General features: G+C 47.0%; 1 protein-coding gene across 4 annotated transcripts in view; it reads left to right on the forward strand.

The window, feature by feature from the left end:
- The window catches only part of FYN (FYN proto-oncogene, Src family tyrosine kinase), a 204,719-nt gene that overhangs the window by 172,163 nt on the left and 19,059 nt on the right, over positions 1-13,497 (forward strand). For all 4 annotated transcript variants that reach the window (XM_079149149.1, XM_079149147.1, XM_079149150.1 and 1 more), the window contains one exon: positions 35-188. In XM_079149149.1, coding sequence (XP_079005275.1) covers positions 35-188 — 154 coding nt within the window. The remainder of the gene's footprint in view (positions 1-34; positions 189-13,497) is intronic.

The raw sequence follows: 13,497 nt of genomic DNA on the forward strand, positions 1-13,497 counted from the left end.
GTGACGTGTGTGCCTCTTCTCTGGGTTCCCACAGGTTGCTGCAGGAATGGCTTACATTGAGCGCATGAATTATATTCACAGAGATCTGCGGTCAGCAAACATTCTAGTAGGGAATGGACTCATTTGCAAGATTGCTGACTTTGGATTGGCCCGGTTGATTGAAGACAACGAGTACACAGCGAGACAAGGTGGGCACTCAGATGACAGCAGCTCCTGATCACACCTTTGCAAACACTCACTTCCTGCACAACCCTTCCTCCTTGCCATCTTTTCCTCCAGAAAATATTTGAAATGTCATCCTGAAGCTGGATTTTTGACCTCTTTGATCTGGCAGGAATTTGATAGCTCTGCTAGTGGGAGACTGTAGTAGGTTCAGGAAATTGATGAGATATTGCTTTTCAGTTAGCAAATGTCCACTCCTGTGGTCCTCTTGGTTCATGCCACCCTCCTCACAGCATCCAAGTCTGGGATACTCTGCTTTCAGAGAAAGAGGGCTATGGAAAGCCAAAGGGTCAGTCAATTTATAGCTCATTCCTCAGCTGTCGAAATCCCAACAGAAAACAGGAAGCACACTCAATAATAATAAAGGTGTCTTTTACAAAGGAAAAGGCAGGATGGAGGAAAACCAAGAGCCAGGTGAGGTGCCTCGGAGTTTCAGCAGCAGAGCCAAGGCCTGAGAGGCAAGAGGCAGGGAGTGGGCAGCAGAGGTCAGAGGGAGAGCCTCCTAGTAGAGAGGCAGCAGGGACACATCAAGAGATTAATACCTGCTTTCAGGGCTCCTGCCAGGCCCAGCCAGAAGCCAGAGGTCAAAGGAGACTATTCATGAATCCTTATGGGTCCAGAGCAGGGAGGGGAAGGGTGGAAAGAAGGTCTGAAGGGACTGTGGAAGGTAACAGCATAGTCCCTCCAAAAGCCCCACCTCTTTCATCATTTGCCTCCCCCAATCCTCTGCAAAAATTCATAGAAATTAACCTGTAAGGAAAATACATCCCAAACCAGCAGCCACACCAGTGGGGCAGCATTTCAGTTGCTATTAGAGCACCAGATGCCAGGAAGGAGTTCCCAGGGATATTTTCTGTCATCTCAATCTTCACCTATGCACCACCAGGAAAATGTGTGGAAATAAGTAGACAATTTGCAATTGGATGAAGGCTCCTATGTAGATGATAATGCTTGTAATGGGGGAAGGGGCAGCTTGCACTGTCATCGTTAGGCAAAGCCTGATCATTCTGAGCAAGACTGGGCAGTGACCAGAAAATGTTATACCAGGGTGATGCTTTCTACTGAATTTCATAGTCCCTGTCCCTGGAGTTCTTCCTTTCCTTCTCCTTCTCCTCTTCCTTATTTTTTTTTTTTAATTTTAATATTTTTTTTTTGGTACTGGGGATTGAACCCAGGGGCACTCAACCACTGAGCTACATCCCCAGCCCTTTTTTGTATTTTACTTAGAGACCCAGTCTCCCTGAGTTGCTTAGGACCTTGCTACATTGCTGAAGCTAGCTTTGAACTCATGATCCTCCTGCCTCAGCCTCCGGAGCTGCTGGGATTACAGGCATGCTCACCAGTACCGGGCTTCCTTTTGATTCTTCACACCAGTTCCTTCCTCTCTTTATTTGACTCTGAGGATGGAAATATTTTCAGCAGTCTCAAGTGACAAGGGGAAATGTTAAACTAAGACCCTGCCTGGTACAGACACAGTCCAAATGCTAAGTTATATGTCAGTCAGATAGCTGGGCTATTTGAATTTCCCCTGCACGCAGCAGTTCTTGTCCTGGAGCCAAATGCCCACACAGCGAGCACACACACAGATGGCGTGCCATATCTCTAATGAAAGGTACCCGCAGCCTTGACTGGCACTGGCAGAGCAGAGAGGAATGCTGGTGTGATTGTGAGGCAAGGTGAGCTGAGAGAGGGTCTGAGTGACCATCGTCTGAGAGCTGATCCTGAATGAGCCCTCAGCTAGAAGGACAGTGGGCCCAGGTTGTGGGACCTGAACATTTGGTTTAGGAAAGCAGTAGAATGGAGTCCGGTAAGCTCCTGAGAGTGAATGGAGTTCCAGGGCCAGATCTGTTTCTTCCCTTTAATCAGGCTTTAGACTCCACAGTTTGTGATTAACACCCTGGAACCATCAAAAAATGAGAAGGTTCAGGAACAGGAAAGCACAGATGCTGGCAGAGGACTATGGACAGGGCCTGGATAAAGATCCTCAAGCTGTGGCCCTGGGTTGGCGCCCCTCATGGCTTTCCCTCCACCAAGCTGCTGCTCTGGAGTGGGTGCAGAGCTCTTGCCCTCAGCCGTGGCCCCACAGCCTTCCTCCCCACGTCTCTGCCCCATTGCGTTCCTGCCCTTCCTCACCTCCACCATCTGGCCCTCAGGGCCCTATGAACTCCCTCACAAAGCCCAGCCTCAACCCCTTTGTTTCCCATTTCCTTTACATGACTTCCAAATAGAAGGTTCCATCCTTCCCTCTTAGAACATCTTTTTTTCTTTCTTTCCTGTCCCAAACATCTTCAAATCCATGCAAAACACTGGAAAGAGAAAAGTAAAAAGAATTTAAAGAACTGGAGAACTGAACTGGGGGCAAAAAGTACAGCCCATGAAGTTCCAGGATTTCCAGAGAACAGAAGTGCTCTCCTGCAGTTGAGGGAAAGGAAGAGCAGGGGCATGTGTGGAACACCTCCAGCCCAGACTGCAAGGGGAAGGGTGTGGAACCCGGAAGAAAGCAAGAAAAATAAATAGATTTGGAGGGGTTCAGTCATTTGCGCAAAGTCACATAGCGGCAGCGCCAGGTAGGACCCGCCTTACTGCATCCATCCTCTTAAGCTACGCTTACGACAATGATTAAAAAAAGTAGAAAGTAGAAATGGAAAGGATTAGTTTTAAGTTCCCTTTTCCCCTTATTTTATAGGAAAGTTTTAAGGGGCACCTTCTAATGTGCATGTGTCTGGGGATTGGAGAGACTCGTTTTCCAGCACTGGGACAACCCAGCTATTTATAAATTTCCTCCTGAGGGTCTGCTTTACCCGACCTCTTCAGGAGCCAGAAAGGGTCTGGTGTGTATCTGCTGGTGTGCTCTGCAGATGGCATTCGTGCTGCGTGCTGAAGCTTTTACCAGGGATTAATCAGCTCCTCCGGACAGCTGGTCCGTGTGCCTAATAATATTTGCAAGTCGGGTTTTATGTTACCCGCAGGCCACGGCCCCGCCGCATCTTATGGGAGTGCAGGCAGTGTTCAGAAACATGTGCCAAACTCAGATATTTTAGGACTGCGAATGACAATTGTTTGCAAAACAGTTGTGAGTTTTCCATCTCAGGGTGCACTGAAATGTCTGTCACCCCCACCCCCACCCCCAGGCGAAAGTATAACAGCACAGGGTACATTGTGGTTAGAATTTGAAGCTGTTATGCAGTCTTTCATGTGCTCCTTTCCTCCTGTCACTCCTTCCAGCCCCTGACTGTGAGCAGAAGGCCCATGTCAGGGAGGAGGTCATTGACAGCATTATAGAAACAACTAGAAATTATTTGAGACTGCTTGTTCTCAGTTACCTGGATATCCCACCCAATTAGAGCAGATAGTTCTTCTTTAGCCCCCATACACTCTTTGCTAAATTCTGTCTATTCAGAGTCTTTTGTCATTTGAGTGTTATCTGTAAAAAGAATGTGCTAGTAGCTGCTGATAGAAAGAGGCCTAAGCCAGGCACAGTGGTACCGGCCCATAGTTCCAACTGTGAGGGAGGCTGAGGCAGGAGGATCACTTGAGCTCAGCCAGGGCAACAGAGCAATAACCTATCTCAAAAAAATAAAATAAAATAAAGAAGCCTAAGACCACACAGGGGCAGTCAGCCAGTGCATGGAGGAGCATATCAAAGCCATAAAGCCAGACAGAACAGATTTTTAAACCCAGCTCTACCATCTACTGACCTGAGGCTTTGGGCAAGTTATTTAACTTCTCCACTCCACAGTCGGTTTGCATATGTGTAAAATGGAAATACCGTCTTACTTGCTTTGTGCATTTTTGCCAAGATTAAGTAAAAGAATGCATGTGAAGTGTTTAGCCCAGTGCCCAGCACAGAGAGAGTGGTAAATAATGTTACTTGTCAAATACTACTTAGAAAAGAGGAGTCAGATAATTCCCAGGTGATCAAATGAAGGTAGTGGTGAGGATGGAATGACTAACAACAGAAATGAGCAAGTTGGAAGAAGATCTTACTTTCAGAGGATGAGTCTGGTTTGGGGTGTGTTTAGCTCGAGGTGACCATGGTGGTACATACAAGCCCAGAGGGGTCAGCAGGGTGTCCTCACCTGATCCCACTGCCACAGCTGGGTCCTCCACCTCCAGGACCTCCCGTCTGTGCCACCCTCACCTCCCCTGGGCCTGTTCACAGCTGCATCCCTGCCAGCACTCCCAGAACCCTTGCAGAGCTAACCAAAGCCCCCAACTGGGCCACGGGCACGGGGGCTGCCGTTCCTGCTGTTGCCCTCACATTCCACACATCCCCTGTGGCCACCAGCATGCTGCTCCCCCAACTCCAGGCCACCATCAGTTCCCTCCCATAGCATCTGAGAAGCAGTGGCGAGACTTGCTCTTTCCCCCAGGGCTTTCCTGCAGCTCAGTGCTGATGAGCCTCGCTTTAAACCTAACAAGTTCGGACAGACCCGGCTCCTGTGTAGGAACTCCTGGCCTTTGTGGGCACTTCCACATCTTTACTGAGCCTCGACATTCATATGGTACAAGGAACAAATCCGAAGTTCGCAGCTGGGTGCATTTTCACATACGTCCGTGCGCCCCAGCTGCAGAGGAAGACGCGCCCCAGCAGGCCCTCAGTCCCACGGGCAGCCAGTAGCCGCCCCCAGAGGGAGCCTGTTTTCCCTCGATTGCTGTAGATTTCGTTTTGCTATAACGATCTCCATCTGCACGAATCAAGTAGTGTTCCTCTCTCCTTGGGCTTCTTTCCCACCCGTATGTTGTGAGATTCAGCCATGTTGCCGCATGCCACAGCATCTCCTTCCCCTTCCCAACACAGACACAGTGCACACAGCTCACCCATCCTGCTGCGGGTGACCATGGGGGCCCTCTCCCTCTGGGGCCATGCTCAACAGAGAGGGGACACTCGCCTTCCTGTCTTGGGGTCTGCTCCTGGGGGTGGAAGCGCTAGTCTCGAGCAGGCCACGGTGAGTGGGTGTGGTTACCGCCTGACAGACACGGAGGACACACAGTTCCTGTGCCACTTAGCAATGTGGTGCTTCCCTCCCAGATGCTGAGGAACCGGGGTTGGAAGTTAGGAGCTCTGGGTTTGCACCAGCTCTGTCGCTTTCAAGTCTGGTGTCCCTGGGCAAATCACTTAAGTTTTAGGACCGTATTTTTTCTCATTTGTTAGATGGAGATAACAAAAATAATTACCTCAAACAATTAGTGTGACGATTAAAGTTCTATAAAAGTTCTGTGTTATGAAATATAAAAATCATTCTGATAACCTTAATTTTTGTGATTGACATGTTTTCCTTTAAAAAGGTCTTAATTAGGGCTGGGGTTGTGGCTCAGTGGTAGAGCACTTGCCTGGCAGGTGTGTGGCACTGGGTTCAATTCTCAGCACCACATTTAAATAAATAAATAAAATAAAAATCCATCGCCAGCTAAAAAAATGTATTAAAAAAAAGGGGGGGGTCTCACTGGGTGCTGCAATGCATGCTTATAATCCCAGTGGTTCAGGAGGCTGAGGCCAGGAGGATATCAAATTCAGAGCCAGCCTCAGCAAAAGCAAGGTGCTAAGCAATTCAGTGAGACCCTGTCTCTAAATAAAATACACAATAGGGCTGGGGATGTGGCTCAGTGGTCAAGTGCCTTGAGTTCAATCCCCAGTGCCAAAAAAAAGTCTTAATTACCTAAAAAAGTTTTTTTAAGAAAGACTATTAGTAATTAATAGAGAAGAACCAATCTTTTAAGAGAAAAAAGTGTGTGTGTGTGTGTGTGTGTGTATGTGTGTGTAATTTTATCACTTGGGCTTCTTTATCTGGACAGTCACCTCTCTGATGTTGTTTTATATGTCCTGAAGGACCCCACACCCTGAACACAGCTGTGAATCACTTTTTGGGCAGACCTTCTTTATCCCCCAGTTTCCCTTCTCTATTGAGCCCTATTCCTACCTCTGTGCTGCTTGTGTTGATTTTAATCTTGTCAGCTCTGAGTATCAGGCAGGCATTCTCAGCATTTCCTCATATCAACACACACACACACACACACACACACATGCATGAGTGCTGTGGTGGTAATCATCCCGATTATCCGTGGAGCCAGTCTTACTGCTTCTTTATAGGGATGATGTGGCCTGAAGTCCAGCACAGAGCACACAGCAGCTGTTCAGTGAATATTTGTGTACAGCAGTGGAAGCAGCCACAGTCACTCTCCCTTTCCTGCACTCTCCTTAGACATGCTCTCGTGCTCTCTGTGCAATGTGCACAGCACTCCCCAGAAATCAAATGCAAGAACCTTCAGAAGGGCGTGTTTGTTAGGTCACTCACTGTACCTTGCACACTGCAAAATTGTCTTTGGGGTAAGCACAGAAGCTTTGGAGCTACATGAGTCTGTGCTCAAATGCTGACTCTGCCATATGCCTAGAGTGTGAAGTCTAGCCTCTCTGAGCCTCATCCTTCTCATCTATAAAACAGGGTTGACGTCAGTTACCTTCAAGTTGGTTCTAAGGATTAGAGCAGAAGTTGTGGGTATTCACTCCCCCCTGCTCCTCCCAGCAGTGCTTTGCTTGGTGACTTTTTGGGTAGCCAACCCTCTTTCCTTCTTCCCACACCCACCCTATTCCCAAACCCAAGATGACAGGGATGAATTGGATAGGGGTGTGGCCCATGAAATCAAAGTATCTTGGTATGAATGTTATCATTGCTGGTAATTTGCTATATAACACCTTGGACAAATTATTCAACCTCTCTGAGCCTTCATTTTCTCCACTGAAAAAAGGTCTGATCATTATTATCTGCATCATAGAATTGTTGAATGGCTTTCCTAGGAATAGACATAAAAGCTCATAGCACAAAGCAAATGCCAAGTTAGTTGTAAGGAGTAGTAACTAGTTGTAGTTGGTGGTAGTAGTAAGAGTAACATTATCATCATTACTGATCTTATGCATGCTAATAGCCATACTGTGTCATGGGCTATGCAAATAGCCATACTGTGTCTCACACACACACACACACACACACACACACACACACACATACATACACACACAGAGGCATGTACCCACAAACAGGTACTGCATTGGATTTCCTGACCTCCCCGCCATGGCCCCTCCCATCCATAGGAACTGCCCTACAAGCCTCTGTGATTGTGAAAAACAGAACATGGAGTTGCCCTGTGGTTTTGGTTGGTTGTTTGTTTGGGAGTTCCAAATTAGTGACAGAATCGTTGCTGGGGAAGCAAATGTCAAGACAATGTAGTCTTTGATCTTTAGAATATCTGAAGAACAGGGGCATTTGGAACTTTGTATAAGACTGCTGGTTTGTGTATTAAACAGGAGAAGAAAAATGTGTCTGTTCAAATGCTCCCTGTATTGAGGGTTTAAATTGAATAGATTATTGTCTGGAGGAAAATTCACATAGAAATTAGACTACGAAGAATTCATAACTGTTACAGTTTTCATGTTAATTATTTCATGTTAAAAAATTGTTACCGCATAAATTAACACATTCGTTCATGGAGAACATATTTTAGAAAGATTTGTTACTTTAATAACTCTTTGTGTATTAGAAATCCCAGATGCCGGTACTAATTAAATATAATCAGATTTTGGATTCAAAAAGCACAGTAGCCATTTAACACAAACAAGCAGGCAGCTAGGTTGACAAACAGTCAGGAAGAAGTGGATCCTGTGCCTTTCAAATTCTGGATTTTACAATTCAGAACTGAGAATTCAATTCCTGTCCTTCCTTTGTATTACAACGGCTGGGGATTATTAGACTCAGAGCGCCAGCTTTCCAGCTCAAGGGCTCCTGCAGAATTATTAATCAGCCACCTCTGAGGCCCCTGTAATCCAGTGGCAGATCAAGGCTGATCTCGCCATGAGATGCCCTCCCTCTGCCCTCCTCAGCACATGAATTTCTTGTTCTCTGTCAACAACGGCATTGCCATTCCTGCACAGTGGGCTGTGACCTGAACTGCAAAAGTCAGGGGAGGGGGGGGGGGGGGAACCCTCTTAATTATTGAGCATAATCTAATTCTTTCCATGCTGGAGAAGCAAACCATCCTTTGATGAAAAGCAAACCCTTTCCAATGCAAGCCATTGTTTTAAGAACAGAGCAGGAAACTTGCTTGTTCCCAGCCATGAAAAGCCGCCATGAAATGACCACACCACGCCCTGTGCCCAGTTGGGAGTTTGTCATCCCAGGGCCATCTGGGGAGAGGCCAGCCCCAGCAGCCCCTGCTCTCCCACTGCCCCCACAGCCTGGGGCACTCCTGCTGAGCTGAGCTGCATGCCTGAACCACACTGCTCGTAATCAAGCCTCCTAGAGCCAGAGTTCCGTACACTTCCATCACCAGGCAGAAATCGCCTTCATTTGTATTCCACCGCTTCAAGCTGCAGGCTTCTACTGGCATTTCTGGGAGGGACTGCTTTGTTTATCTGCCGAGCCACTGCGGAGCTTCAGGCCCAGATTGATAGTCAGGGGTGCAGGTCAGACTGGCAGGAAAATGGAGATGAACTGTAGAGAGCATTCATATTTCCCTCCTAGGAAGGATGTGTTGAAAGCCAGATAACAGTGCAAAGAAAAGGGACTTCAAATCACCCTTTCCTACTCCAGTCTCTCTTTTAAGATTATAAATGTTTGAGGGAAGGAAGGAGACTGATTTCCTCCACTTTCACCCTGGGGCAGCTTTTGGGGTCTGCCCCAGGGAATAGAGGAACTTGATACCGACCAGGTCACCCTTCCCTTCCCTAACACCTCTTTATCTGCAGCCTCTGGGCAGTCCAGCTTTGTGTTCTGTGTGAGCATCTCTTTCTGCTTTGTGCTGTTTGGGGCAGAGCTGTTCGGTGGTTGTTGATGAATGGTCAGGAGCAAGCCCTGGGTCTGTGCATCCCACGTTTCTTGGTAATCGTCAAGAAGGAAGCAGATGGTCACCCTCTGTGATTTTAAAGTGTGTAAATAGGAACTGCAGACTGCCATCAAACATCAAAAATGTCATTTGGCTTCCTTGTCTTGCTTTGCTGGCAGAAGGAACCCGGCATTTGCATCATCTGGATAATCAGGGACAGGCAGTGCACATGAAAACTGCCCACGCCAAAGCCTCTGTTTTTTCTAACCAAAGGAAGGTGCTTGGCACATCATGCCAGTCTCCCCAGTGGGGGTCCCAAAGGCATAGACATGGTGCCAGATTGCACAGGTGGGGGGACAGTTTGAAAAATAAAAACCAAACTCCCAACCAGCCCCCAGCATGACCAGCATGTTCCCAACAGTGTCCCCAAACCCAGTGCTGTCCATACTGCACATCCACACAGCATGGCCTGAAATACGACCGACTCAGGCCCACTGCCCCTTCTGGGTTGGCTGGATTCTTAAACTCAATTCTATGTTGAACTCCATTTGTTACTTAAGTGAGTTCTTTTTACCTCCCAGAACAGGAGCATAGAGAAGGTTACAGCAATCTACATGCGGCTTTCTTGCCCTTTATTCTCGGTTGAAAATCACAGAAGCAGTTCCCATCCTGTTAGGGCCACAAATCAGAACTGTGTTCTGGCATTGTTTCCTTTTTGGTTCTTGGAAAGCTGGAAGGAAAACTGGAATCTTTCAGAGTCTTGGAGTTCTAGAATAGCAAGCAGGGTTCCTCTTTCCCTGAGACCACACAGGGCAGCCTCCTGATCAGCCCCCCAGCAGTTGGCACTTCAAGGAAGGTTTCCTTGGAGGTTCTCACAGTTCCTTTGTAAGAGTAAAAGGACCAAATATCCATGCTTTCAGATGTCCATTCATTTCACTCTTTACTCTTGTGGGACCAGTGAGAATTATCCTGGTCATAATGGTGAGGAGCATGATGGGGAAACAGGTGGTCCAGAGCATCCTCTTGTCCCCTTCTGGCTCCCCCTAGATGTTTAGGAGGAACGTCACAGCCTGCTTGCCATCGGAATGTGCTCCCTTCTACCTTCCTGCTGTCCTTGCCTCCCTGCAAGAGCCCAGCATGACCAGCCTAGACTCCAGTCTCGTCCCCATCTCCCCACTGACTGAGTGACTCCCCTCTGTCCTCGAGTTGTCCTGGGCCTTCCTCACCTTCTCTATTCACTCCTCAACTCTGGGTTCAACTTGCTGGCCTCCCCTTCCCTGAGTATTCCTTCCATGGACTCCTCCCAAACTGACTTTGGCTCTGTGCCTCATTAATCAACCTTTGTCTTTGCAGTATGGTCAGGCCCGACTTCTGGCCCTTGGGTCTTGCCTTCCTTGGCACTTTCTTAGTCCTTGGAACTTGCCCTTTCTCCAGCCACATCCCCATGGAACAGCACTCCTCCTTACTACCTATCTCCTTCCTTCCCAAACTCCCTGCCCACTATTATGTGAAATTTCAGATGGAATACACTCTCCATCTATGGTACCATTGGCTTTTCGTTTATTTTTATTTTTAAAACATGGTGTGAAACTCTTACGGACTTAAAGTAGAAATTTCAACAGAATGTGTCACCCGGGATAACTGGAAACACACAGTTGTATTACTTCAGAAGCATTTGGGAAATTTGAAAGTCATTCCCTCGGCCTAGTGTGAAAATTCTGAGTTGTGCTTTGCCAAGTTTCCCTGGGTTTGAAATCATTGTTGTGTTTGAGTAACCACAAAGTTCCAGATCAGGTCAACTTTGATTTTGTTTTTTTCACAGGATTTCCTGGCCTAGTCCTGCCTTGCCCTCCTCCCCCGCCCCACACCGTGTAATCAGCTTCCTGTTACTGGCATAGTTCGTGATTTCTCTTATCCCCCAGGGTAACTTGAAAGTCAGAGGACTGCACATTATTTAATATTGAATATAATAATTTGCAGAGTTTGTGGCTTCCTAATTAAAGAGGGCTCTGGGTGGCTCTTGGCCCAGAAAAACAGTGTCTATTGTTGAAGCTAATGCCTTTCCTCCTTGAAAATGCTGCAGGGGACAACTTGTATTCTCTGCAGGGACGTTCTGGCTTCTGTCATTCTGCATTGGCTTTACCTTCTCCACTGTGGCCAGTGTTTTTTTGCCAGGGGGGATATTCTCTGAGACAGAGTTGTGGAATTGGCTTGGTCACCAGAAAACAAAAGACCACAGTCCAGTTCTCCGCTAAGCTGGTCCTGTGAGCTGGGACCTACCAGGCCTGTCCTGGCTCCTGTGCTGAACCTCCCTGTCTCAGGCAAAGCCATGGGTCCTGCTGGGTCATTTCTCTATATCCATCTCTCCCTGGAGCCCTCTCCCTTTCTTTTCTCCTCTCTTTTATGAGCTTCCTTCTTCCTAAAGCTAGTGCCCCATATGGTTTAGCTTTCTATCAAGTTTGTCATGAGTTCTGTGCCTGGGGATTCCTAGGGCAGGAAGAGCCCTGTACTTGGCTTTCCCAAGAGTTGCTCACGCTATGCTGGGAACTTAATGGACACTATAAATTCTGAATGGTTGATTGATGAGTGAGTTGGATTTCTTTCATTCTCTTTCTGCCTCTAGAGTGAAGAAAACTTTGGCTTTGCCAGTGGCATTTGCCAGTGCACCTCAGTGCATATTGAGGGTTCTGTCACGTCCAGCATGGTTGAGGGAAAGGGTTTCTGTTGGAGGAAGGTGCCAGCTGTAGATTAATCACTAAGAAACTTATTTAATAGAATACACAGGAGCCAATTATCTTTTTAAATGGAAGAGGGTGTGACAGATTGAGACATACCAAGATCTGACCTCTGACAACATGGAGAAGCCCACCTTCCCTTTATTTATAGTCATACAGGTAAAGGGGGACCAGGAGGTACTTCTGTGGGGAACAGAATGGGGTGGGGTTAGGGAAGCCACTTGCTTTAGTGGGCAATCCCAGTAGAATTAGCATTTCCTCAGGCGGTGAGCCTCTCTGCACAGTCACCTACCCCAGGCTATCTGAAACAGTCTCTCATGACTGCCAGTTCCTGGGAGTCAGACTTTTGTGTCCCATGGCTCAACCAAGCCTTATTCTGCTAGTCATGGTCAGCTTCCCACAGGTGCCTTTGCATGATTATTCAAATGTAGCAAGAGCTGGCATTTACTTAGCTATTAACAGGTCCCAGACACTGTGCCAAGCCTCTTACATCTATAGTCATTCTCACCACAATCTTAAGAGGTTGATGTCATCTCTGACTTATAGACAAGGAGACTGAGACTCAGGGAGATTGTAAAAGGTCACTCAGCAAATCCAGCATAATAGCCCAGTTCTTCCTGACTCTGAAACTCCTTTCCTAAATGATCATGCTGGCCCTTCTGCAAGTCACCACTCAATCCCAACTCAGCCCATAGTTTGACCTCTTTGCATTGTCACTGAGAGCTTTCACTCCCTGGCTCCTGGCTGACCTACGTACACTTAGTGCAGAGAGGGGACTTGAGAGCAGAAGTAGCTGCTGTCTTCTTTTGAGAATTTGAAACACCACTGCTATTGTCTTAATGCATGAAGATGTATGAACTATGGGAAGTTATCCAGTCAAGAGCTGTGTCTATCTGAGGCAGAAGTGAAAAGCAGATCACCTGGTCACTTGACACAGAGGGCCTCCGTTAAACAGAATGTGACCTGCAGTCAGGATGGGCCATCCTAACATAACACTTTTGGCTACCCATCATATTTTTATTTAAAAACTGAGATAATCAGTCAGGCAGGCCTAGAGCATAGTGAGGATATTCCTAATAACTCCAAGAGTGAAAAATGATTAGTTTGTCATACCACTGTACTGTCACTCTGTGTTTAGTTTGGAAAATTCTGTGTAAAGGGAGATAATTTCCTTGACCCTCAGGGTGTTCAATACCTGAGTTGACCCTTTATTCAGTTAAAGCATTTATTAGGCAACTGTCATTTAACCAGCAAGGTACTCGGGAGCAATATAAGCATAGTACATGGTCTCCAATCTTTAAGAAGATAAAATGTAACACATGCAAGAATGATTAGAGAGCCCTGGAGAAGCACAGACATGGCAGAATATTATATAATGTTAAGCTCCCTGGCTCTGGCTTTCAAATGTCAGTTCCACCATTTACACATGTGCCTTGGCACCTCATTGTATTCGGTGTTCTCTTTTGTAGAACAGAACTGTTACTGGCATCTTCCTCATGTGTGTGAGGCTCTTGGCACGATGCCTGACACTTAGGGAGCACCCAGTATCTGTTTAGTTATTCCAGTAACTGGTGTTATCAAGCATGAAACTGTTGTTTACAGGATTGTTACGGTTTGGATCTGGAATCCTCCAAAGGCTTGGTCCCCAATGCAGCAGTGTTTGGAGGTAGGACCTTCAAGGAGGTGATTGAATCATGGCCTCTAACCTTACCCATGGATTAAT

Source organism: Sciurus vulgaris, assembly GCF_902686455.1.
Source record: "Sciurus vulgaris genome assembly, chromosome: 7".
Taxonomy (NCBI): domain Eukaryota; kingdom Metazoa; phylum Chordata; class Mammalia; order Rodentia; family Sciuridae; genus Sciurus; species Sciurus vulgaris.